This window comes from Sciurus vulgaris (genome assembly GCF_902686455.1).
Source record: "Sciurus vulgaris genome assembly, chromosome: 5".
Taxonomy (NCBI): domain Eukaryota; kingdom Metazoa; phylum Chordata; class Mammalia; order Rodentia; family Sciuridae; genus Sciurus; species Sciurus vulgaris.
In genome coordinates this window covers 83,331,173-83,357,751 of record NC_136465.1, presented here as the reverse complement: position 1 = coordinate 83,357,751, position 26,579 = coordinate 83,331,173, and the positions used below count along the sequence as shown (strand labels likewise).

At 32.4% G+C, this 26,579-nt stretch overlaps 1 protein-coding gene across 1 annotated transcript in view; it reads right to left on the bottom strand.

The window, feature by feature from the left end:
* The window catches only part of ATF7IP (activating transcription factor 7 interacting protein), a 97,794-nt gene that overhangs the window by 23,049 nt on the left and 48,166 nt on the right, over positions 1–26,579 (bottom strand). Inside the window, 6 exon segments of the mRNA XM_079140035.1 lie at positions 6,781–6,812; positions 6,815–6,844; positions 11,182–11,820; positions 16,068–16,156; positions 17,088–17,161; positions 24,797–24,862. Coding sequence (XP_078996161.1) covers positions 6,781–6,812; positions 6,815–6,844; positions 11,182–11,820; positions 16,068–16,156; positions 17,088–17,161; positions 24,797–24,862 — 930 coding nt within the window.

Here is a 26,579-nt window from a genome sequence, read left to right as displayed (position 1 = left end):
TCAGGGAGGAGATTAAAAAATTCTTGGAGGTCAATGAGAATGATGATACAACATATCAAAATCTCTGGGACACTATGAAAGCGGTACTAAGAGGAAAATTCATTGCATGGAGCGCATTCCAGAAAAGAATGAAAAGTCAACAATTAAATGACCTAACATTACAGCTCAAAGCCCTAGAAAAGAAGAACAGAATAACAGCAAAAGTAGTAGAAGACAGGAAATAATTAAAATCAGAGCTGAAATCAATGAAATTGAAACAAAAGAAACTATTCAAAAAATTGACATAACAAAAAGTTGGTTCTTTGAGAAAGTAAACAAAATAGATAAACCCTTAGCCACACTAACAAAGAGGAGAGAGAAGACTCAAATTACTAAAATACACGATGCAAAAGGAAATATCACAACAGACACCACTGAGATACAGAACATAATGAGAAGCTACTTTGAAAATCTATATTCCAACAAAATAGAAAGTACCGAAGACAGTGACAAATTTCTAGAGACATATGCTCCTCCCAAACTGAACCAGGAGGACATACACGATTTAAACAGATCAATATCAAGCAATGAAATAGAAGAAGCCATTAAAAATCTACCATCCAAGGAAAGCCCAGGACCAGATGGATTCTCAGCCGAGTTCTACAAGACCTTCAAAGAAGAACTCATTCCAATACTTCTCAAAGTATTCCAGGAAATAGAAAAGGAGGGTACCCTACCGAACTCATTCTATGAAGCTAATATCACCCTCATACCCAAACCAGGAAAAGACACATCAAGGAAAGAAAATTTTAGACCAATATCCTTGATGAATATAGATGCAAAGATCCTTAACAAAATATTGGCAAACCGTATCCAAAAACATATGAAGAAAATTGTGCACCACGATCAAGTGGGGTTCATTCCTGGAATGCAAGGATGGTTCAACATTCGTAAATCAATAAACGTAATCCATCATATCAATAGATTTAAGGATAAGAATCATATGGTTATTTCAATTGACGCAGAAAAAGCATTTGACAATATACAACACCCTTTTCATGCTAAAAACACTAGAAAAAATAGGGATAGTAGGAACATACCTGAACATTGTAAAGGCTATTTATGCTAAGCGCATGGCCAACATCATCCTTAATGGAGAAAAATTGAAATCATTCCCTTTAAAAACAGGAACAAGACAGGGATGTCCTCTTTCACCACTTCTATTCAACATTGTCCTCGAAACTCTAGCCAGAGCAATTAGGCAGACTAAAGAAATTAAAGGGATACGAACAGAAAAGAGGAACTTAAGCTGTCACTATTTGTGGATGACATGATTCTATATTTAGAGGATCCAAAAACCTCCTCCAGAAAACTTCTAGACCTCATCAATGAATTCAGCAAAATAGCAGGCTATAAAATCAACACGCATAAATTTACAGCACTTTTATATGCAAGCGATGAAACAGCTGAAAGGGAAATGAGGAAAACAACTCCATTTGCAATAGCCTCAAAAAAAAATAAAATACTTGGGTATCAATCTAACCAAAGAGGTAAAAGATCTCTACAATGAAAACTACAAAACACTGAAGAAAGAAATTAAGGAAGACCTTAGAAGATGGAAAGATCTCCCATGTTCTTGGATAGGCAGAATTAATATTGTCAAAATGGTCATACTACCAAAACTGCTATACAGATTCAATGCAATTCCAATTAAAATCCCAATGACGTACCTCACAGAAATAGAGCAAGCAATTATGAAATTCATCTGGAAGAATAAGAAACCCAGAATAACTAAAGCAATCCTTAGCAGGAAGAATGAAACGGGGTATCGCAATACCAGAACTTCAACTATACTACAAAGCAATAGTAACAAAAACAGCATGGTATTGGCATCAAAATAGACAGGTAGATCAATGGTACAGAATAGAGGACACGGACACAAACCCAAATAAATACAATTTTCTCATACTAGACAAAGGTGCCAAAAATATGCAATGGAGAAAAGATAGCCTCTTCACAAATGGTGCTGGGAAAACTGGAAATCCATATGCAACAGAATGAAACTAAACCCCTATCTCTCACCCTGCACAAAAATCAACTCACAATGGATCAAGGACCTTGAAATCAGACCAGAGACCCTGCATCTTATAGAAGAAAAAGTAGGTCCAAATCATCAACATGTTGGCTTAGGATCAGACTTCCTTAATTGGACTCCCATAGCACAAGAAATAAAAGCAAGAATCAATAACTGGGACAGCTTCAAACTAAATAGCTTTCTCTCAGCAAAGGAAACTATCCGCAATGCAAAGAGACAGCCTACAGAGTGGGAGAATATCTTTGCCACTCATACTTCAGATAGAGCACTAATTTCCAGAATATATAAAGAACTCAAAAACTCTACACCAAGAATACAAATAACCCAATCAACAAATGGGCTGGGGAAATGAACAGACACTTCTCAGAAGAAGATGTACAAGCAATCAACAGATATAAGAAAAAATGTTCAACATCTTTAGTAATAAGAGAAATGCAAATCAAAACTACACTAAGATTCCATCTCACCCCAATTAGAATGGCGATTATCAAGAATACAAGCAACAATAGGTGTTGTCGAGGACGTGGGGAAAAAGGTACACTCATACATTGCTGGTGGGATTGCAAATTAGTGCAGCCACTCTGGAAAGCAGTGTGGAGATTCCTTAGAAAACTTGGAATGGACCTACCATTTGACCCAGCTATCCCAATCCTCGGCCTATACCCAAAGGACTTAAAATCAGCATACTACAGAGATACAGCCACATCAGTGTTCATAGCGACTCAATTCACAATAGCCAGACTATGGAACCAACCTAGATGCCCTTCAATTGATGAATGGATAAAGAAACTGTGGTATATATACACAATGGAATATTATTCAGCTATAAAGAATAATAAAACTATGGCATTTGCAGGCAAATGGATGAAATTGAAGATTATCATGTTAAGTGAGATAAGCCAATCTCAAAAATCCAATAGAGGAATGATCTCACTGATAAGCGGATGATGACACTTAATGGGGGTGGGAGGGGGACAAGAATGGAGGACGGAGGGACTGTATAGAGGGAAAAGAGAGGTGGGAGGGGTGGGGGGAAGGAAAAAATAATGGAATGAATCAAACATCATTACTCTATGTAAATATATGACTATGCAAATGGTATGCTGTTACTCCATGTACAAACTGAAACAACATGTATCCCATTTGTTTACAATAAAAATAAATTAAAAAAAAAAAAAGAAATAATGACTAAAAACTCCCCCAAATTTGGTGGGAAACATTACTTTATAAATCTAAGAGGTTCAATGTACCTCAATCAAGACGAACGCTGAAAAATCTACTCCTATATATATTCTGTAAACAAACTACCAAATACTAACAACGAAAAGAAATTGTTGAAAACCACCAGAGAAAATTACATTTTTACAAAGGAGCAAAAAGTAATTGCTGTTGTTCAGAAACTATGGAAGCAAGAAGTTTGAAGAACATATCCAAAGGGCTGATAATTTTTTTAAAAAACTCTTAAGAATTCTAAATCCAATGAAGTTCTCCCCAAGGAAAAAAGACATTACACAGAAGCACATGTTTTGGGTTTAAAAAAAAAACTTAGAAAACTCATCCCTGTGCAGATTTATAACATCAAAAAAGCTCAAGGAAATTCTTCAATTTGAAAGAAAATACCAATTTGGATTTACAGAAAGAAAATGAAGACCAGAAAAGGGAAACACCAGGATAAGTTTTAAAGTCTAAATAGCCTTTCTGTTCTTATTTCTTTAAAATTATACAGGGCAATTTAGAAACAACATACTTGTAAATTTATAATATATAGATGTTAAAAATGTGGAATGTGTGAAGATATGCCTAAGACTGCAGAGTACATAAAGATAAAACCACCATATGGAAATAAAAATATAACCTAAGGAAAGCAAGATCATTAAAACTTACTGTTGTAAGGTTCCTATAATTTAACTAAATAATTCAACCTTAACTCTAAGTATAAGTGGTATAAATTAAACAGTGGTATAACTCAACCAGTGGTATAACTCAGATACATATTGTAAACCCTAGAGCAATCCCTCTAAAAAACAACAAAAAACACATGTAGCTAGAAAGTCAACAGAAGGATTAACATAGAATACTTAAATAAAGCAAGAAAGAAGGTGCAAATTAAAAACTTAAAAACAAACAGCAAAACAGGAGACCTAAGCATACATACAGCAATAATTATATTAAATATAAATGAACTAAAAAAGTCCTATCAAAATGCAGATATTGTCAGAAGATATAACAGCAAGGAATCAGAAAATAACTACATTTTTTCACTTCTAGAAATTCACTTTAAACATAAAGGCACAAATGAGTTGACACTAAAAGGCTGATCAAAGATAACAAGCATACAAAATACTGCTGTGCCTATTAATATAAGACAAGAGAAAAAACAGAAAACTTTACAATGATGAAAGGGTCAATGTTTCAGGCAGTATTTATAACATGGTCATAGATTATACATAATAGAAAAACATACTTTAAAAAAATTTTTTTTAGTTGTCAATGTATCTTTTATTTTATTTATTTATATGTGGTGTTGAGTATTGAACCCAGGGCCTCACACATTTCAGGCAAGTGCTCTACCACTGAGCCACAACTCCAGCCCCTAGAAAAACATATACTTTTAATAGAGCATCAAAACTTGTGAAACAAAACTGACAAAAGGAAAAACAGAAACATTCATAGTCATATTAGAGACTAAATATACCACTCTTGGTAATAGAAAAAAACATTACACCAAAATGCAGAAGATCCAAAGTACATTATCAACCATTCTACTTTAATTGACATTTATAGAACACTATACCCAACAGCAAAATACATACTCTTTTCAAGTGTAATGATACACTCACCAAGATATACCATGCACTGGGCTTTATAACACAAGTCTAATATACTCAAGTAATGAAATTGTACAGAGGATATCTTTTATACAGCAGCAATGAGTAAGAAATCAGCAAAAATATATTTGCAAAATTTCCAAATACCATGTAATTAAAAACACACTAAGCAATCTAAGATCCAAATAGAAATAAGGAAATAAATGATATAAAAATGGGACATTATAAAAATTTGTGGAATGCAGATAAAGTAGTACTCAAGAGAAAATTTTATATGATTAATTCTTCTATAGAATCAGAAAAAAAGATCTATAATCAATGAGTGATCTAAGCTATCAAACTATAATTTTTACTGATCATAACAGGCTGATAAAACATCAAGCACTACAAATAATTTGCTGGCTAAGTTTTCTTTCTGAGAAATACAATTGGCAATTATTTCTATAGTTAGTAACATTTATAAGATTGTCATGATATCACTATTTCTAATATTTACACAGTCTCTATTTACATTTATTAGCACATTTACTCCTATGAAGTAATAGCATTAGATCCATATTATAGGTGAAATATCTAAAAGAGATACCATGTTTATATCTGTACTCACACACATTACTGAACCTTCCAGTTTGAAGTCATCAAATATTGATTGTATCAAATCATTTTTAACACTCAGAACTAAAAAGTTAGCTAATAAGGTGTCATTCCCCAAAATGACCAGTCTTATTAGGTGAACACTTAAAAAAAAAAAAAAACCTGAGAGCACAGATATTGGCTTGCGTTTTTAAAGAATTTTGGTAAAGAAATAAAAAAATAAGAACATATTGGAAAGGCCAGAGCAGGGCACTTTAGCAATTATGAAGGAAGAACTAACACAAAAGACCTGGTTGCTCACTACCTGTGTATCTCTCCAAGGGAACCTACAACTATAACTGAGGCTTGGTCATGAGTGTGGGCCTTGGAAAGTCACATTAATGATTAATAATTTTCTTATAAGACTGTCTCATTTTCTATACTACATGTCTTCTAGAAAAACACCTCATGCAATTTGACACAACTCTGATCTTTGAAATCATACAAAGACTGCTAAAGTTCATAAGAAATAAAATATTTTAAAAGCTTTTATTTGACCTGTAAACAATGGTGCATTATCTAACTTGGGCCCAAAATTCATCATTTTAAAGAAGAATACTCATAATTAAAGATCACTACAACCTTATTTTAAAATTCTTATCATTTACTTGTTCCTGACACTCAGCCTAAGAATGACTTTCTTAAAATGATGAAAAGAAAACAAAACTATCAACAACCTAATGACTCTACTATAAATCTACTACACCTAATGTAATACAGAAGAATTAGAACACTGTTAATACAAGAAAGAAGTAGTTACTCCATTGCTGGAAAGTTAAGATTTAACATGGAAAAGTACTAAGTACCAAGGTGCTAATAAGCTATCTGAAAGACTTTCTTCCCCCAAAAGATTATCTTTGAGGAAATTACAATGGTGGGGAAAAGGGAGTGAGTGGGGAGGAGAGGTACAGGTTAAAGGTAAGTCAATTGAAATCCTCTCAAAAAGAAGGGCCTAGAATAAATTATGTGTGATGCAAACTGAATCGTTACAGCATATAAATAGTCTGTCAAATGTATACTCCAACCAGTTAATAATATAATAAATTAATATTATTTTGTAGAGAATTCCTAAGCAGACACTCAACTCTTTATTAAACATTACAGAAAAGCTGTGAAAAAAAAATGTTTGGACAGTTGTAAAAACCAAACTTAAGATAATTTTCTTTATATCAGAGAATATGGATGGAAAATCCAATTTCTCCTGTGAAATTAGAATTTTCTTTGAGGTAGAAGGAAAACTCTTACCTGTGATGTGCTATCAGCAGCTTTTTTATTACAGAAGCATCTACTGATTTGTTGGTTTGGTTTTCTGAGAAGTTAAAAAAAAAAGAAAAAGACCAATTTTTAAAAACATCTATGGATAGAAAAGTTTGCATTGCTTTATATACAATAATTCATGGAATTTTCTCCAACTATTTTTGTCAACATGTCACATATATAAATGGACTACCTGACAGAACATTGATAACAGTATTTTTCAGACAGGAAAAAATTTATAATACAGATTTTTAAAAAGTCATCTATTCATTGACCCATCAATTTAAACTTTATCCTAAGGAATACCTTGGAAAAATAATTTAGGAGATACATAACTTAAATGTTCTAACATGAGGAATATGGTTAAATAAAATATAATTCATACTATTGTCCTCTGGAGTAAAAAACTTTATGACACAATAAAATTCTAAAACTAAATTCAGTAGAGTAAGTTGCAATGATTCTGAGAAATACGCATACATATTTCTCATTTCAGTTACAGATTATTTTTCAATTATTTATTTTGCAACTAGCTTATATGGAGTTTTGTTGGAAAAAAATGTTATATGTATGAAAATTATTTACATTACAGCATAAAAAATAAACCGAGTAAGTTTTTGCCCCAATTTCTGAAGGGAGCAGAAGAAGGTATTAAATTTTATCAAATATCTTTTCCATTTATTAAGGTGATTATTCAACTTTTCCTCTTTGGTAATACAGTTAAATCAACATTATTAGGAGTTTTCTAATGGTCAAACATTCCATTCTTTCTATCTGGAGATAAAATCTTCTCAGTCAAAATATGGCATACCTTCCACTTGCAAATCTTCAGAACACATAGAGAGGAAATCATTTATATACATATTTTTAAAACTGTCTTTCCATATTACATGGACAAATATTCACCTGTCACAAGAGGTACTCTAGTACCTCTTTTGTAAAAATTAAGCCCTTACACATTTTCCTACCCTATCTAAATTATTTAAATTATTTTCAAGGGAAGAATATATTAATATGCTATTTATTGTTAAAAAATAATTTAATATTTATGAGCATCTGTTTTAAATTGTGAAGTTCCTGAAAGACTATTTAACATAAAAATAAATATAGGTTACTGATCCTACATGCTGGAGTATTAAGATACACTAGTAATATTACCAAAACATCAATTTTTTAAATATACTATGTTAAAATATGTTCATTTAGAATTGAAATGCACCTCCATTTTTCAAATCAAAACAAAAAGTAACTTTACAAGAATTTTAAATGAGTGAACTTCATTTTCATTTTGACTCTCATACAAAAATTCTTCAAGGTTCATATAAAATGTTATATACACACACTTTAAAAAAAATGACTATAGTTTATTACCCAGACTGACTCTCCCCTGCACTTAATTGTCTTAGGGCAATAAGTTAACACAGAATTATAATAATATTCCTTATTCTATATTTTCAATTAATATTCCCCATCCTTTTATTCCTGACTTTCCCTTTGACTTTTAATGTAACACTTTATAGAGTTTCACTGCATCTTTTTTACTTTTTTCCACTATAAAATATCTACCTTAGATGACTTCTGAAAGTAAAAAGTTATAAATCAATTTATAAATCAATCAACAAAATTGGTTGGGGTTTGAAATAAAATTGTTACTTAAAATCCTTTCATATTTTTAGGGTTGGGGTTGTGGTTCAGTGGTACAGAGCTTGCCTAGCATGTGTAAGGAACCAAGTTTAATCCTCAGTACCAAATACATACATGCATATATAAATACATACATACATATAATCCTTCCATATTTTTATCTTAAAAATATTTTATGTAATACTGGCCACTTTTAATAAACAGTGCATTTTTACCATAGTCATAAAAGTACTTTACAAGAGTGTATACTGGCAGTATTCCCTGAGTAAGTCTGGATAATTATGTATGAACACAAATACAAGGCAAAATCTTCAAACATTTAACTGTGTCCTTGAAGAAACTAAGAGTTACAGTTGAAGAAGTGATTGTCGTGCTTTATTTAAGTTCTAGTTTTCCTAAACTCTTATAATAAGAAATGTTTAGTAAAATATGAAAATTATAAACAATTTAATAAAAGGCACTAATATGTTAGTCTTAGAGATTTGAGTTTAACATTTGTTACCATCTAATCTTTTATCAATAATCCATCAAGTTATGCCTGTCAATTCTAACTTTTAACTCTATTTATATAACACCTTTCACATCTAGTTCAGTACAAGAGCCTCCTAACTGGTTTTCCTACTAATTCTATTTTTGTCTCCACTAAACCATTCTCTAGATGTCATACCCATGCTATAAAAACCTTTGAACTTCATTTCCCCATTGATCTGATCATTATCTCATAGCTTTCCAGATCTCCCATATTCTCTCATATCTTCTCAAAGAAAATGACATTAAGCATTCATTACATTTATATTAATTACTTATTTAATGACCAGATTCCCTATTTGATTTTAAGATTGACTCATCTAACAGAATCATATTCTAATTAACATTATGAAAATAACATAAAACTGGCATTCATATTTATTGTTGATATCTAACAATTCCTTTTATTTCAAGTTAAATGGAACCTGAAATAAAGATCTCCTTAACAAAGTTTATATGCAAAGTACATGCAAGTAAATATACATGCTAAAATACAAAATTTTATGTTTTAAGTATAAATATGTATTATCTTAAAAGTATGATGGACCAATTGATTATGAAAACTAAATTTCATATACAAAAAATTAACACCAGTAAAATAAATCTGAAACAAATTGATACATTATTCCTAATAGAGTACCTCAGCTACATAATTTTGGTATATACCCTTTTTGTGCTAACAAATGTTCATAAAAAGTTTGAGAGAACAAAATAATGAAATTAAAATTCTGATACGATAGAAGTGTTTAGGTTCCAAACAGCATTAACAAAGTACTCATCTAAGCTTTTTTAAAATTTTATAGGCCATGATCTTCCAGGAAAAGTTCTCTGTTCTATTAAGATAATCACATAAAACAATGTTTATCATAAATCATACATTAAAAATACTAAAAATTAAAAAAAAAACTATTTCCACAAAATTTGAGGTCCACTGCCCCCAATTTAAAGTAAGCATCTCTTTTCATCTTAAAAACAAAAGTGTCTAAGGAATAACGTGAAAGCAGATAATGCTAAGAAGCACTGTCCTTGTACCATGCAAACATTTAAGTTATAAATACTAATAATTTCATTTTCCTACAGTGTATAAGTTTAATGCTCAATGTATGAGGGTAATGTTCAGGTTCAGCCCAATATTAACTCTGATCCACCACACTATTCATTTACTTTCTTAACAATTCTGTGAAACACCATCATTATTTTATATAAGAAAACACCAAAGACAGCAAGAACATCTACCCATTCTTGCTTGTCTTTCCAAAAGTAGTAGTCAGATATGAAAAGGAAGTTTGAGAATGCGTACAAAATGTGTGCATTCTAGAAATAAAGATGTAGTTTTGCAAGTACCATAAAAAAAGTATAGGTATCATCAAATTCTTTTTTGCAATTCTTCTAAGTAAATTTCAAACGTAATTATGTCTTATGGAAAAAGAGAAAAACCTATTTTTAAACTGTTCAAATTTGGATAATGTGAGTGATAAATGCACAAAGCATTTTCTCAAATAGGCAGAGATACATGTTTTTAATTTTTCTCTCCCAAGTATATGTCAATAAGATACTTAAAATTTATCCTACTCAGATCTTCCTAGCAAAAGTATTAAAAAACACTTCATAATGATTGTTACAAAGCCTACAATAAAAACACCAAAAATGGGAAAATTCCTAAAAGATAAAATACAAATGTCAAAATAACCCCATTCTCAGATTGGGGAGGGCAAAGGGAAGGACGGATGGAAAGAAGTTCAATAAGGGAAACCAAAACAAAAGATAGGAGAAATCAGTTCTAATACTCTGTAGTACATCAGCGTATTTATTGGTTAAAACTATATGACGTATCTCAAAATGTCAATAAGAGTACAACATTTCCAACACATAAAAACAACTAACGTTTAAAGAGATGGAAGTGCATATTACCCAAATTTCTCACACAGTGTGTATATGTATCAAATTATCATACTGTATTCCATAAAAATGAACAAATATTGTATCTCAATTAAAAAAAAAAACCCCCCCCCAAACCCCACTTACATAACATCATTTCTCTTGGGAGTATTCAGGTATCCAGAAAATTACTAAAAACAATCTTAAGGAAATTCTATTTAATCTGTTCTTCCAACAATGTTACCAACTTACCAAAAAAACAAAAACACAAAAAAAATCAGTCATTTAAAGGCCATTTGCATTCTTACATTTCTTTTACTAAATAACACAGTGACTTACCAGTTCTTGGGGTGGTAGTGCTGTTTTGTTCTGCAGAAGATGAAGTACTAAAAGCAGAAATTGGAATTTTCATCTGTATAGGGCCACGATTATTTGATGCACTATAGAGTCCTGATGGTCCTACGGTAGGTAAAGAAGTCCTTGTGGCTTGTACAATAGAGTGTGCTGTGGGAACAGCCTGTACAGCAAGTGTTGTTCCTAATGGTGCAGCACTGGCAGGAGAGTTCCTCTGAATACTAGGACTGGGCACAGAAGGACCACTGTTTGGTTTAGTGGGATTTGGCAAGGCTGGCAAGGATACTGGATTTTTGGTAAGACCACTCACTGTAGGTGGGCTTTGCACAGAAATGAATTCAACATTGCCAGATGGTTGGTTGGTCACCAAAGTCCCTGGATGGCTCTGTAGGAGCTGAGGCTGGGAGGATACTGCAACAGGTACATGCAAAATCACTGGCAAAGGTTGTAAAGAGATTGTAGGTTGAGGATTTCCACTAGGCACCTGAGTAGTAGCAACTACTGTAGCTGTATTGGGTGCAGGAAGAACTGATGCTGCTGTCAGAGAACCTGAGGTCACTGGAGTCTGCAGTTTAGGTTGACTACTGACAACTGTTGGAGGAGTGACAAGACTGGTTGAAGATACTATGGAAAGAAAACAGAAATCTTAGTTTAAATAGTTACCTTAATTTATCAACTACAAAGATAAGACACAAATTCAATACTGTATGGCATGGAGTAAAGTCTTTCATAGTGAAAAATTATCCAGGTTTCAATTTTGGAAATTCTTAAAATCAATTTTTAGAAATATTTTGTATACACAGTATATTATGAAACTAACACATAAAATTTATAGAGGACTCAGTATCAAAAATTCTTTAAATGTAAGGTCCACACTCCAACATGTAGGCAATAGGCAACAGCTTTCTTACTAACTTTAGGTCCCCTAAAGTTCAGGAAATAATGCAAAGGTTAATAAATGGGATGGCATTAAATTTAAAAGCTTTTGCACAAAAAGGAAAGAATAATGTGAAGAGAGAACTTACAGAATGGGAGAAAATCTGCTGGCTACTGATAGAGGATTAATAGAATATACAAAGAACTCATAAAACTTAAACACCAAACCCTGCCCCCCACAAAAAAAAAATTAAAAAAAAAAAAAAAAAAAACCAAATAGCCAAAAAATACATATAAAAAGTTCAACATCACTAGCAATTAGGGAAGTGTGAATTAAAACTAACTACACTGAGACTTTATCTCACTCCAGTCAGAATATAAACAATAATGAATGCTGGAGAGAATGTAGAGAAAAAAAAACACTTTCACATTGTTGGTGAGATTGTAAATCAGTACAACTACTATGAAAATCAGTATGGAGGCTCCTTAAAAGAGTAGTAGTGCCAACTAATGTGTGATGAAGTTATATATCACTCCTTAGTATTCATCCTGAAGAATTAAAGTCATCAAACTACAGTGATACATGCATACCCATGTTTATAGCAGCACAATTAAAAATAGCCAAACTATGGACCCAACTTAGGTGTACGTCAACAGAAGAATCAATAAAGAAAGTGTGGTAAGTATAGACAATGGAACTTTACTTAGTCATAAAGAAAAATAAAATTATGCCATTTGCAGAAAAATGTATGGAACTTTAGAGCATTATGCTAAGCAAAATAAGGCAAACTCAGAAGGTCAAGGTTCACTTCAGAGTAACTAACTGGAAAAACAACTAAAAAACCCTGAAAACTAAGTAAAAATATACAGATATTGTTGAAACGACACTGAAAACACTAAAAATCCTTATAACAGCAGCAATATGTAAAAACAAATAGAAGAGCTGAGATTGTGGCTCAGTGGCAGAGCACTTTGCCTAGTATGTATGAGGCACTAGGTTTGATTCTCAGTACTGCATATAAATAAATAAAAAGTAAAGGTCCATCAACAACTAAAAAAATATTTAAAACAAAATAGGAAATCTAGAAAGAACCATGACCATTAATAAATAACAGGTAAACTTGGTCCATATTTTATAATTTGGATCATATGAAACCACATGAGATTAATTCAAACTGAAAATAGCATTGAGTGAGGAATGTAGTGAATTAAGGATTGTGGGAACATATACCAAACAGTAGAAAAAACTCAAAATGCTGGTCATCAGAGATTACAGTAATTTTGGTGCTTGCGTTTAATCTCATTGGAACAGGTTTGAAGACTACAACTAAATGTATTTCTCATTGGTTTCTAGTTTTCCAAAATCATAGGTATACTAGAGTGGTAATTTTTAGTGTGATCCAGGAGAGCATGTGGTTTCCTGAGATCGTTTCAGGAAGTTTGCAATGTCAAAACTCTTGTTGTAAAAAAAAAAAAAAAATCTGAATTTTTCACTTTATGGACATTTGTACTGATAAAACAAAAGATGATGAGTAAAATTGCAGATGCCATAGTTTTCCCTCATCTGTTAGAGAGATGTTCTAAGATTCCCCATACCAAACCCTTTATATACCACATTTTCTCCTATACAGTCTGTTACATAACAGGGATATGTTTGGAGAAACATATCCTCAGGTGATTTCACTGCTGCACAATCACAAAGTGTACTTACACAAATCTAGATGGTTAAGTTCAATTACTCAATGTGACCCCCTGATGAAAATCATCAGAGATAGTAAACATGAAGTCTATTATTGGCATAACACAGAATATTGTTTTATAGCAAACTATTTTAAAGGAGTGTACTCTAAAATAACAAAAGGTACAGCACAAAAAATACATATACCAGTAACACAGTTGTTTATTATCATTACCAAGTATTATGTATTGTATGCAATTCTATGTGCTATACTTTTATACAACTGATAGTATTGTGGGTTTGGTTACACTAGCATAAATTCATGAGTATGAGTAATGTTGAAATGGTGATAAGAATTACTGAACTCCATTATAATCTTATGGAACAACTGTCTTATGCAGCACATCACTGACTGAAATGCTATTATATCATTCATGACTGAATACATATTCCTATGATAAAGTTTAATTCATAAATTAGGTACAGTAAGAGATTAACAACAATCCCTTAAGTAAAATAGAACAATTAAAACAACAGTAAAAATTATGACTTATTCCTGGAATTTTCTATTTAATATTTATAGGTCATAGATACCAGAAACTGGTAAATGAAACCATGGATAAGGGAGAATCACTATATAAAAATCAAGGTAATGTAGTGGCACCAAACTGTCACTCTATTTTTCATTATTAAAAGTTTATAGTAAAAAAAAAAAAAGTAAGTTTCACTTAAATATATCCACAACGAAACAGTGAAAATTACTACTTTTATTATATCTCATCCCTTGAATAAGAGTTCTTAGTATTCTGTGTGAAAAAAAAAAAAATAGTACATATGAAATAATACTGCTGCATGCCAAAACAGAATATATGACTCAAGAAAAAATGCTTATGTGACTGAGAAGTAGGCTAAACTAGCAGCCTTTTTCATGGAAGACCATTTTACTTGAAAGAATGACTCAGAAAAAACAGCAAGTTAGAAGAGCTCATTAGCATAATTTGATTCCAGTTTGCACTAACCTTAAAAGAAACTACTACTTGAGAGTGTCAAAAAAGAAGTTATCTAAAAGGGCCAATACTATCTGCATATATGAATATGTAACAAGAATCCCACAATTATGCATAATTATAATGCACCAATAAACAATTTTTTAAAGAACTGTCGGTCTTTTCCATCTTCATATTTGTATGGACTAAAAATCCTTCATATACTTCAGCCTAATCAACATAATGAAACAGACTATAAGCAGATGTAGACATAAGAATCCAGCTATCTTCAGGTGGCTTAACATGTTAAGCAAAACATTAAAGAGATCTATAAAAATGAAAGATAATATAATACTCTTAACTGTTATTTTTAATGTGGAAAAAGTTATTTTTCACTAAAAAGTGTTGAGTTAGACATTATGGATTTATTTTTAATCTTCAAATGAGTAAATACTTAAAACATGTTTTAATTTCAATTGAGATTATCAAGTGACTATAACTCACATAAACAAAAGCTCTTTAGAGTTCTTAATAATTTTTTAAGATTACAAAGGGATCTAGAGACCAGAAAGTTTGGAACTTACTTCACTAAAACTTTAAATACCTACATTTTTGCATACTTATTTATTTTCCTTAATTTTCAGTAATATTTTGTACTTAGACCAATGTCACCTGTTTTCTAGTTCATTTCAACCTCAAAACAGTATAATTCAAACTTAGAAGGTTAAGGGTCATGTTTTTTCTCAAATATGGAAGCTAGGTAGGAAAAAGGAAAATAAAGGTGGAGGATGGGAATTTCATGAAAATCAAGGGGAGAGCAAAAGAAAGGAACCAGGATCCAAACTACAGAACCAGCCTAGGTATCTATCAATGGACAAATGGATAAAGAAAATGTATACATCCACAAGGAAGTTGTATTCACCCATAAAGAAAAATGAAATCATGCTATTTGCAGGAAAATGGATAGAATTAGAGACCATTATGTCAAGCAAAAGTTCTCTCTCATATGTGGAAGCTAGTGAGCAAAGAGGAAAAGAGAGGTTGGGGAGCAGGATTTCATGAAAATCAAAAGGAGATCAGTAGAGAAAAGAGATCAAAGGGTGGAAGGTGGGGAGGAAAGGGGAAGTACTAGGAGTGACACTGGTCAAATTATATTGTTACATTGTGTGCATGTATGAATGTGTAACAATACATTCCATTAGTAGGTGCAACTATAATACACAAATGTGTGGAAAGAGAAAAACAAGGTTTATGAAAGAGAAAAAAAATCTAAGAAAAGAGAACCAAAGCCTTTAATTCATAAACAATGAGTTTTGGTGTTAAAATGTTACCTGTATTCACAGGAGTTTGAAAGGACGATGTGGCACTCTCGCTTACATTTCTTTTGGACTCCAGCATCTGTCTCACCGTGCCTGCATTTCTATGAAATGTATACACATACAAATAGTCAATGGATATGCCATTCTAGGGGGAACCACTTGATGTATAGAAAAAAAAACAATGGCCACTTGGGGGAAAGGTGGGCCTAGATTTGGGTTTTGCAACACTAAAGCACAAGCAAATGCACCCAGGCACAGAGGGCATGTGTACTTCTAAATCCTGGGGTCTGTGTATTAGGGAAGAATTTTTCTCTTATATTCTAATATCATAAATACTTAACCTGAAGACCAAATTAAGATATAACACATGCGTGCGCGCGCACACACACACACACACACACACACACGTGCACACGCATTTATATAGCGAGAGACAGACACATTACTCAATCTCATCCCTGACCAAAGCGTTTCTCAAATTACTTGAGAATACTACTAATGACATATAGTGACATGTGTGCATGTACAAATATGGAACAATGAATCCCACCATTATGTACAACTATAATAAACCAATAAAAACATGGAAGCGGCTGGGCATGGTAGTGTACACCTGTAATCCCAGCAGCTCAAGAGACTGAGGCAGGAGGATAGAGAGCTCAAAGCCAGTCTCAGCAAAAGTGAGGCACTAAGCAACTCAGTAGGACCCTGTCTCTAAACAAAATCAAAATAGGGCTGGGGATGTGGCTCAGTGGATGAGTGTCCCTGAGTTCAATCCCCAGAACCAAGAAAAAAAAAAAAAAAAAGGAAGGAAAAAAAACAAGTATGTAGTGACAAAGTCTTACTGAAAAAGTTATATCCCTAAATGAACAATATAACGAAAGAGGAAAAAGGAAATATTATTCAACCCAGTGTACCATTTATCTTCAAATAAATACATATGCTTATATTCAAAGATTTTTCTACCAAATTAAGGAAATCAGAACCTTGCTCTGTTATTTAAAAACTATAGAAATGGACTATAATTCTCACCTGTAGGGTATATTATTATTGCTATTGACATCACTTGTAGACTTTCCTGGTGATACAGGTGGGTTTGGTGGATTCTGGGGGAAAAATACCAAAGCAAAAATAAGACCTGACATACAGAAAATATCTTTAAAAATAAGATTTTTAAATGCTTTCTCAATATGTGACCTATTAATTACATAATATAATGAAAAACACTGAGTTAAGAATTTGAATTTTGATGTTACTACTGGTTATCTATATCTTAATCAAATCTTTTTTTTCCATTGAAAACATCTGCTTATCATTTCAAAGGTTAATGTAATAATTCCTGTATTTTAGTGTTCTTATGAAGATTATATAAAACATAAAATGTGAAAATGGTCCACATAGGCATCTTATCAGAACCAGAAATTCAATAAAGTGGTGTCCAAGTTCTCAAATAAAAAATTTCCAAATCAAAGTTATTTTTAAAATTTCATTTTAAGAACTGCTACCAGCCACTATGTGACTTCAATAATTTCATAAAAGGATGACACAATCCTAAGCTGCAGTAACAATTTTAGACTCTTTCCCTCCCAAATCAAGGAATATACAAATAGAATTTGAATACCTACGTATTGATTACAATTATTTAGGCCTCCATCATTAATGATACTATCATCATTTATTTCTTAAAATGAGAAGAATAAAAAACTTCATTCAAGACTAAATGGAGTATAAAAATAACATATTAAACTAAAGGTAGTTAAGTTCTGAGAATACATAGAGCAGATGCCATTAACCACTCTTCACAACAACAAATCCACTTCACCACTTTGTGTATGTTAAAGAATAATTTTGACCTACAAGTATAGTATTGCATTAGGTTTGTGTAGGAGGCAAAAGAATTAAGACAATCTTCTATAAAAGTACAAAATCTGGCTGTGAAGATAAACACACATGAAAACAATAGAAAAGCAAATTAAAAGAACAGATTAATGCCAAAGGAAAAAAAAAATTTTTAATTAAAGGTGTATGTATGTGTGTGGGGGGGAGAACGCATCTTCAAACAGGTCTTTGAGTAATTACTATATTCCCAAAAGGTTAAGATAAAGGAAAAGAAAATGTCAAGAGAAAAACAGGAAAAAGAGCACAGAAAATAAATAAAACCAGTTAAGAACATGGAAAGGAGTCATTTGATGAATGAATTTAAAAATTGTGGTGAGATTAGTAGCAAGATGATAGAATAGAAAGCCTCAAATCCTCCTTCCTTGATGGAGACAATGACTTAACAATGTAAAGACCAGAAGAATGCCTTTGTGAAACTTCAGCAATGAGTAGAGACATTATAGCACCCTAGGCAAGTACAAAGCCCAAAAGAGGTAAACTGCAAAGGGTAAGAAAGTATACTGCAGTTACCCACTATACCCCATCAACCTCCCAAAACAACATAACACAATCAAGGCTTCTCCATCAAGAAGGAAGGAGAAGGGTGGAACTTAAGAAGATGCTTACGGCACTAGTTTTTATTTAGTCCCCTCAGAGATCTGACTGACTTGGAATGGAGAGTGTGGCTGTGGTGCAGTTGATGTGCTGGCAACTCAAAGGACCTCGGCTTGCCTATGGCCTGAGAGAGTTACATTTATGCAGACAGACAGTAAATGCTTTAAATGCAAATGGATCAAACACCTTAAATCAAAAGACATCAGGATGGCTTAAAGTATAAAATATAAGATCTAATCCAACCATATGCTGTCTACAAAAAAACTCACTTTAGATATAAGGACATATAAAATGACAGTGAAAACAGGAAATGATTATTTTGTGCAACTGGTAATGAAAACAGGGTGGCTAAACTTAACAAAATAAGTAATGACAGTCATTATATTATGATAAAAGGGTCAATTCATCAGGTAAAACAATCATTAAGCATATATACCCCTAATATCAGAGCCCTCAAACAACATCAAATACTGAAAGAATTAAAAGGAGAAGTAGATGGGCACATAGTAATAGTGGGAGACTTTAACATCCCAATTTCAATAATGTATATAACATGTAAATGAAAAACTAATAAGGTAACAGAACTCAACAGAACAACTGGACCTAATGGACATATACAGAATACTGTATCAAACAACAGAAAACACATTCTTCTTAAATGCCATGGAACATTCTAAGGACCCATCCCACGTTAAGTCAAAAAACAAGTCTCAACAAATTTAAGAAGAATGAAATCATTCTAAGGATCTTTTGTGGTTATAGCAGAATAAAACCTGTAATCAACAGCAGAAGGTCACATATACATGGAAAAATCAACAAATCCTTTGAAAAACCAATGGGTAAAAGAAGAAATCACGATGAAGTAAAAATATCTTGAGACAAATAAAAACACAACAGAACAAAGTTATGAAGTGAAAGCAGTAGTAATAGGGAAGGGAACAGAAGTAAACTCAAGAAGAAATATCTCAGATCAAAAACCCAACATAGAGTACTTGCCTTTCAAGCACAAGGCCCTGGGTTCAACCCCCAGTACCAGGAAAAAAAAAAAAAAAAAAAAAACCAACAACATAACACTTTAAAGAACTGAAAGAACAACAAACTAAACCCAAGTTAGCAGCAGGAAATAAAAAAATCAAAATTAAGTGGAATTAAATGAAATGTGCAGAAATGTATGAAAAAGAATAGAAAAAGTCAATCAAAATAAGAATTGAGTTTTTAAAATAAATATCAAAAGAACTGAAAATCCCTTAGCTAGCCTTAAAAAGAGAGATGATTCAATTAACTAAACTCAGAAATTAGACATTAGAACTAATATCACAAAATGGAAACAGTTATGAGACTAAAATGAGCAACTTTATATACCAGTCAACTGGATAATCTAAATGAAAAAAGTATCTAAAGACATCTGACCTTTGAAGACTGAAAAACAAAAGAAATATGAATAAACCTACAACTAGTAAGGAGACTTAATGTGTAATAAAAATGCCCTAATAAAGGCCCAGGACCAAAAGCCTTCACTGGAAAATTCTACCAAACATTTAAAGAATTAATACCAATTCTCCTCAAATTCTTCAAATCAGCTGAAGAGGAAATACTTCTAAACTTATTTTATGAGGCCATTAATATCCAATACCAAAGATACTAAAAAGAAACTACAGACAAGTATCTGTGATAAATACTGATATAAAAATATTCAAGAAAGCTGAGCTTGCTGAGTATAATGAACATCCCTGTAATCCGAGTGGCTCAGGAGGCTGAGGACCACAAGTTTGAGGAAAGTCTTGGCAACTAAGTGAGGTCCTAAGCAACTTAGTGAGACCCTGTCTCAAAATCAAAAAATATAAAGGACTAGAGATGTAGCTCAGTGGTAAAGCACTTCTGGGTTCAATCTCTAGTACCAAAAAGGGAGGGGGGGAAAAAAAAAACAAAAAACCCCAAAAAACAAAAAAACAAAAAAACAAAAAAAAAAGGAAAGAAAGCAAGCTGAGCTGAGCTTGGTGGCATACACCTATAACAATAGCTTCTCAAGAAGCTGAGGAAGAGTGTTTGAGTCCAGGAGTTCAGGGCCAGCCTGGCCAACAATGAAGAGTTCACAGGACTTCCCATAAGTCTACACATACTTCAAAAAAATTTTTTCTAGGACAAGTACTATACACCAATATTCCTGATGAACGTAAATATAAAAATCCTCAATAAAACAAATACAAATCAAATTCAACAACACACTTGATCACACACCATGATCAAGTTGGTTTCATTCCACAGATTCAAGGATGGTTCAACAAACACAAATTAATAGATGTAATAAAGTACATAGGAGAATTGAGGATAAAAATCAATGACCATCTCAATAGATGCAAGAAAAGCTACTGATAAAATTTAACATCCTTCATGATAAAACACCATCAGTAAACCAGATATAGAAGGATATCTCAATGCAATAAAGGCTATATATGACAAACCTATAGCCGACATCATACTCAATGGGGAAAAACTGAAAGCATTTCCTCTAAAATCTGGAATAAGACAAGAATGTCTACTCTCACCATCTTATTATTCAGTATAGTACATGAAATTTTAGCCAGAGTTATCAGACAAGAAAAATAAGACAGAAACAAAAAAGAAGGACATTAAATTACCCATTTGCAGATAATATGATTCCATACTTAGAAAACCCTAAGACTCCACCAAAAGTATCTTAGAGCTGATAAATTCAGTAAAATAGCAAGATATTAAGTCAATGTACAAAAATCAGTAGTTGTGCTATATACTAATAATGAACTCTCTAAAAACAAATCAGGAAAATAATTCCATTCACAACAGCCTCAAAAAACACAACAAGTATGGAGGAAGGAACTACTGTATAGAGGGTAAAGAGGGGTGGGAGGGGTGGGGGGAAGGGAAAAAATAACGGAATGAATCAAACAACATTGCTCTATGTAAATTTATGATTACACAAATGGTATGCCTTTACGCCATGTACAAACAGAGAAACAACACGTATCCCATTTGTTTACAATAAAAAAAAAAAAAAAAAAACCACAACAAAAAAGCCATTAAAAAAAAAACCCTAAGAATAAACATAATCAAGGAGGTAAAGAAAGCATCACTACTGTGAAATTTGTAAAACTCCTACACAAAAAAAAAAAAAATTTGGAGATGACATTGAAGGATGAAAAGGCCTCCTACATTCATGGAATAGGAGACTCAATATTGTTAAAATAACCACACTACCAAAAGTGATCTACAGATTCAGTGCAATCCTCATCAAAATGCCAATGATATTCTATACAGAGTTAGAAGAAGAAGAAAAAAAAAAAAACTAAAAATTCATATTGAAGTACAAAAGACCCCAAATAGCCACAATCCTAAACAAAAAGAGCATGCTGGAATTATCACAATACCTCATTTCAAAATATAACTACAAAGACACAATAATAGCAACAGAACAGTACTGGCATAAAAACAGATCAGAGGAAGAGAACAGAGGACAAACCACACATCTATAGTCAAATTATTCTTGACAAAGGTGGCAAAAACATACAGTGGAGAAAAGACAACTTCTCCAACAAATGGTGCTGGGAAAACCGGGTATATACACGCTGAAGATGTAATCCAGATCCATCTCTCTTAATCTACACAAAAATCAACTCAAGATGGATTAGACTTTAATATAAGACATGAAACACTCAAACTACTAGAGGAAAACATAAGGGGAAACACTTCAAGACACTAGCACAGGCAATGATTTCCTGGATAGGATTCCGATAGTTCAGGAAATAAAAACAAGATTATATCAAATTAAAGCTTCTGCACAGCAAAAAGAAACAATAAAGTGAAGAGTCATCTATCCTACAGAAAAGTAGAAAATCTTTGCTTGCAATTCATCTGCCACTGGATTAATATCCAGAATATATAAAGAACTCTTAAAATTTAATAAAAAGAACAAATAATTCAATCAATAAGTAATGATCTGTACAGACTCATTGAAAAAGTACAAATGTCCAAAAAACATGAAAATGTACTCATCATGGTTAGTCAAATGCAAATCGAAACTAACAGAGATTTGACCTTGCCCCAGTCTAAGTGGCTATTATTGAAATAATACAAAGGAACTCTTACACTGTTGATGGGAATGTAAATTAGTATAGCCACTATGGAAAACAGTAGAGATTTCCTTAAACAACAACAACAAAAACATACGGAACTACCATGTCATTCAACCATACATCTCATGGTTACATAGCCAAAGGAAATGAAGTAAGCACACAGAAGAGATACAATAGTCAAGCTTATAGTGGCACTATTCACAATAGCCAAAATAAGGAATCAGCCTAGGTGTTCATCATTACAAAAAAAAAAAAAAAAAAAAAAAAAAATATATATATATATATATAGATAAGATAGATAGTATAGCCAGCCATAGTGGTACAAGCCTGTAATCCCAACTTGGGAGGCTGAGGCAGGATTAGGAGGCTCACCAGTTTAAAGCCATCTTCAGCAATTTAAGGATGCCCTAAGTGACTCAGAGAGACCTTGTCTCTAAATAAAATACAAAACAGAGCTGAGAATGTGGCTCAGTGGTTAAGTGCCCCTGGGTTCAATCTCCAGTACAAAAAACAAACAAAAATATAAATATAAATATATATATATATATATATGTGAGTATACACATACAATAAAGTACTTTCTACCATAAAGACAAATGAAATTATGTCATTTACTGGAAAATGGATGGCACTGGGAGACAACATGGTAAATGAAATAAGCCAAGCACAGAAAGACAAGTATCACATGTTTTCTTTTATATATGGAAACTAACTAAGTCAAAAAACATGACCTGAAAATAGAACAGGAACACTTAGGGAAGGAGAAGGGGTGTGGGTACAGTGGGAAGAAAAGGGAGGGCAAGAGAGTATTATATGGAGGGTAGATATAATCAAAACACAATAAATTCATGTATGGAAATGACACACTGAAACCCATTAATTTGTACAATTAACAGGCATTAGTGATCTAATAAAAAAAGACATGAGAATCCATCAATACAGAAAAAGTTCTAGGAATAATGATTGTTATTGAAGTTATTATTATTAGCAATTTATTATGTAACAGATAATAGAGCTATTAAGACAAAGAAATATAACTTGCTCAAATGAAAAAATTTAAGAGAAAAAGAATACAACTGAAGGATATACTGCAATATGAAAGTGTTATATTAAAAATGTGAAGCTGGGTGCCATGGTGCATGCCTATACTCCCAGCAGCTCGGGAGGCTGAAGCAAGGGTATTGAGAGTTCAAAGCTAGCCTCAGCAAAAGTGAGGTGCTAAGCAACTCAGTGAGACCCTGTCTCTAAATAAAATACAAAAAATAGGGTTGGGGATGTGGCTCAGTGATTGGGTGCCCTAGAGTTCAACCCCTCGTACCCCCTCCCCAAAATGTGAATAATAAAGGAAATAATAATAAAGAAAATGGAATAATAATTAAATAATAATAAATAAAAAACAAAAAGTAAAACCCAGGACTATAGTGGACAAATACTATGCTAATGATGTTTTGAGTTAACTTTCTACTCAAAAATAAATATTTGAAGTGTTTATGGCAATAAAATGACTCAATATATTACAATAATAATATAATGGATGACTAAATACATAGGGAAGATAAGAGAACAGGGCTATTAGAGGCAGTGGAATATTAAAATACTTTGGGGAAATGTTAAAAAACTAGAACACAAGAATATAAAAAGAAGGTAAAAAGGTTAGTAATTTTAATGATAGAAAATATAGTTTCAAGAAGATTATCATCAGGGATGGAATTGGGGCTCAATGGTGGAGTGCATGCCTAGCATGTGTGAGGCACTGGGTTCGATTCTCAGCACCACATACAAAACTAAATAAACTAAAGTTAAAAAAGAGGGGATAGGGCTGGGGATATAGCTCAGTTCATAGAGTACTTGCCTGTAAAGCACAAGGCCCTGGGTTCGATCCCCAGCATCACAAAAACAAAACAAAAAAAAAAAAAAAAAAAAAAACTCTATCATCAAGCAAATTAACATAAAATTTGACCTATCACAATACTGAAAAGGGCTTATTAGTTTTAGAACTGCAGCTTCAGAAATAACATAATATACAGCAGGAAAGCAAATTTCATACCAGTAATAAAGGAAAAGTTTCACCCCAACTCAGCATTTCCTAAGATTATCACTTGGAGCTAAACAGTACTTATACAAGAATGAAATTCTTACTTCTTGTCTTTTCTTAAGATCTTCTTTGGCTGCTCCAAAGCGTTTGGTTAACCTGGCTATCTTGGCCTGAAAGAAAACAAAAATAAAAGGAAATCAAGTGGCATTATGGCATTAAAAAGAATCCGTGCATATATAACAAAAAACCCACAGACAATAGGAACCCCAAGAAGACAGCTAAGAGCAAAGTAAGGCAAGATGATTATAAATTACATACTTGGAAAATACTAAAAATCCTATGAAAACCAGTGAACCCTGAACTAAGCAGACAGATGTAAACACTCTTAATTAGAAGATTAATTGTTTTTACAGTACATTTCCAAATAGGAAAGCTTGTGCTTTGTGTTATTTTTCAACACAGTTGCAACCATATGTAATTTACTTAAGAATTACTAAGAATGACGTACTGGGCATACATGTGAGTCATAAAAGATCCCTTGCCAAAACTACTTGGGTGTATTGCATGCTCTTTTCTACTAGGTAGGTTGAAGGCTGAAGGTTTCTAAATGTCCTATCATTATCAAATAACACTAATAATTTCATTTTCCCCTCAAAGTACTTCTTTAAGACACACTCACAAAAGTAGAATTCTTGGGCTAGAATATGTTCTTATGATTTTTGCCTAATGTTTTTTAGAAAGGCTTGATTAATTGATACTTCCAATAGCAGTATAGATGAGGGCTCATATATTGCTCTTGGAAACATTTCCTATTCTATTAATGTTCATGATGATTTATTTTGTTAGTATTAACATTAGTCAAATGAAATTAGTTTGTACTGCTTATAAAAATTGTCTTATTACATATTTTGCCCAAATATATATCCAAAAGAAATATTGGGGGGGGGGGCAAGAAAGAAAAAGAGAAAGGGAGGGAAGGAAGGAGGGAGAAAGGAAGGAAAAAAGGAAGGTAGGTAGGTAGATAGGTTGGGAGGGTGGATGTTTAGGTTGGCTGGTGGGTTATATCACCACATGAATATTTGGGAGTAATTCCTTTCAGTCTTTCACTAAGATGTGGTGTTCAGTTGTTTCTGTTTTTGCTGATGCGGTTGCAGCTGGCATTTTATACTCAACACACTTTTAAGAATATTAAAATAAACTTCTGGGGTCATGAGGCCTATATAAGATTTCTTTTATCAAATATAAAGGCATTCATATCATAAACATGAGAAAACAGTGCTATTTACTTTCAAGATTTCTTTCAAAAGGCAGTCACTTGAAATCCCAAATCTTACGGTCTTATGAATAAAGTCTGGACAATTAATTATCCATGACTCTCAAAGGTCTCTCTCTTCAAGACTTATTTATGCATATTATTAAAGCTAGGAACATACAATATGATTTCATATCCTGGATATGAATTTGCCTATTTGATGACTTAAAATATTTCAAATAATTTTTTCCAAACATATATGTTGGAAGATATTTACCCCAACTTATGCAAGATAGCTTTCATTTTTTTTTTCTTCAGTCAGATTATCTGGGTGGGTATTCCAAAAACTATAGTTTTGTACAGTATTATTTTTCTATTTTCACTAGAACACAAAAACAAAAAAAAAAATTGTATATTAATATATATGGGAGAAAGTGTAGATATACACACCAAAGTTAAAAGTGATTACCCCTGGAAGCTACAAATGGAAGGAAGTGGGGGAGAAGGTAAAGAGAAAGACTTTGCTTTCATATATGTAATACATATTCAAATTCTTGAATATATCTGTAATAAATCTGTAGTATTCAAATTATTTTAAAAATTATTAGTTAGAAAATTATATTGGTAGTAGAGTG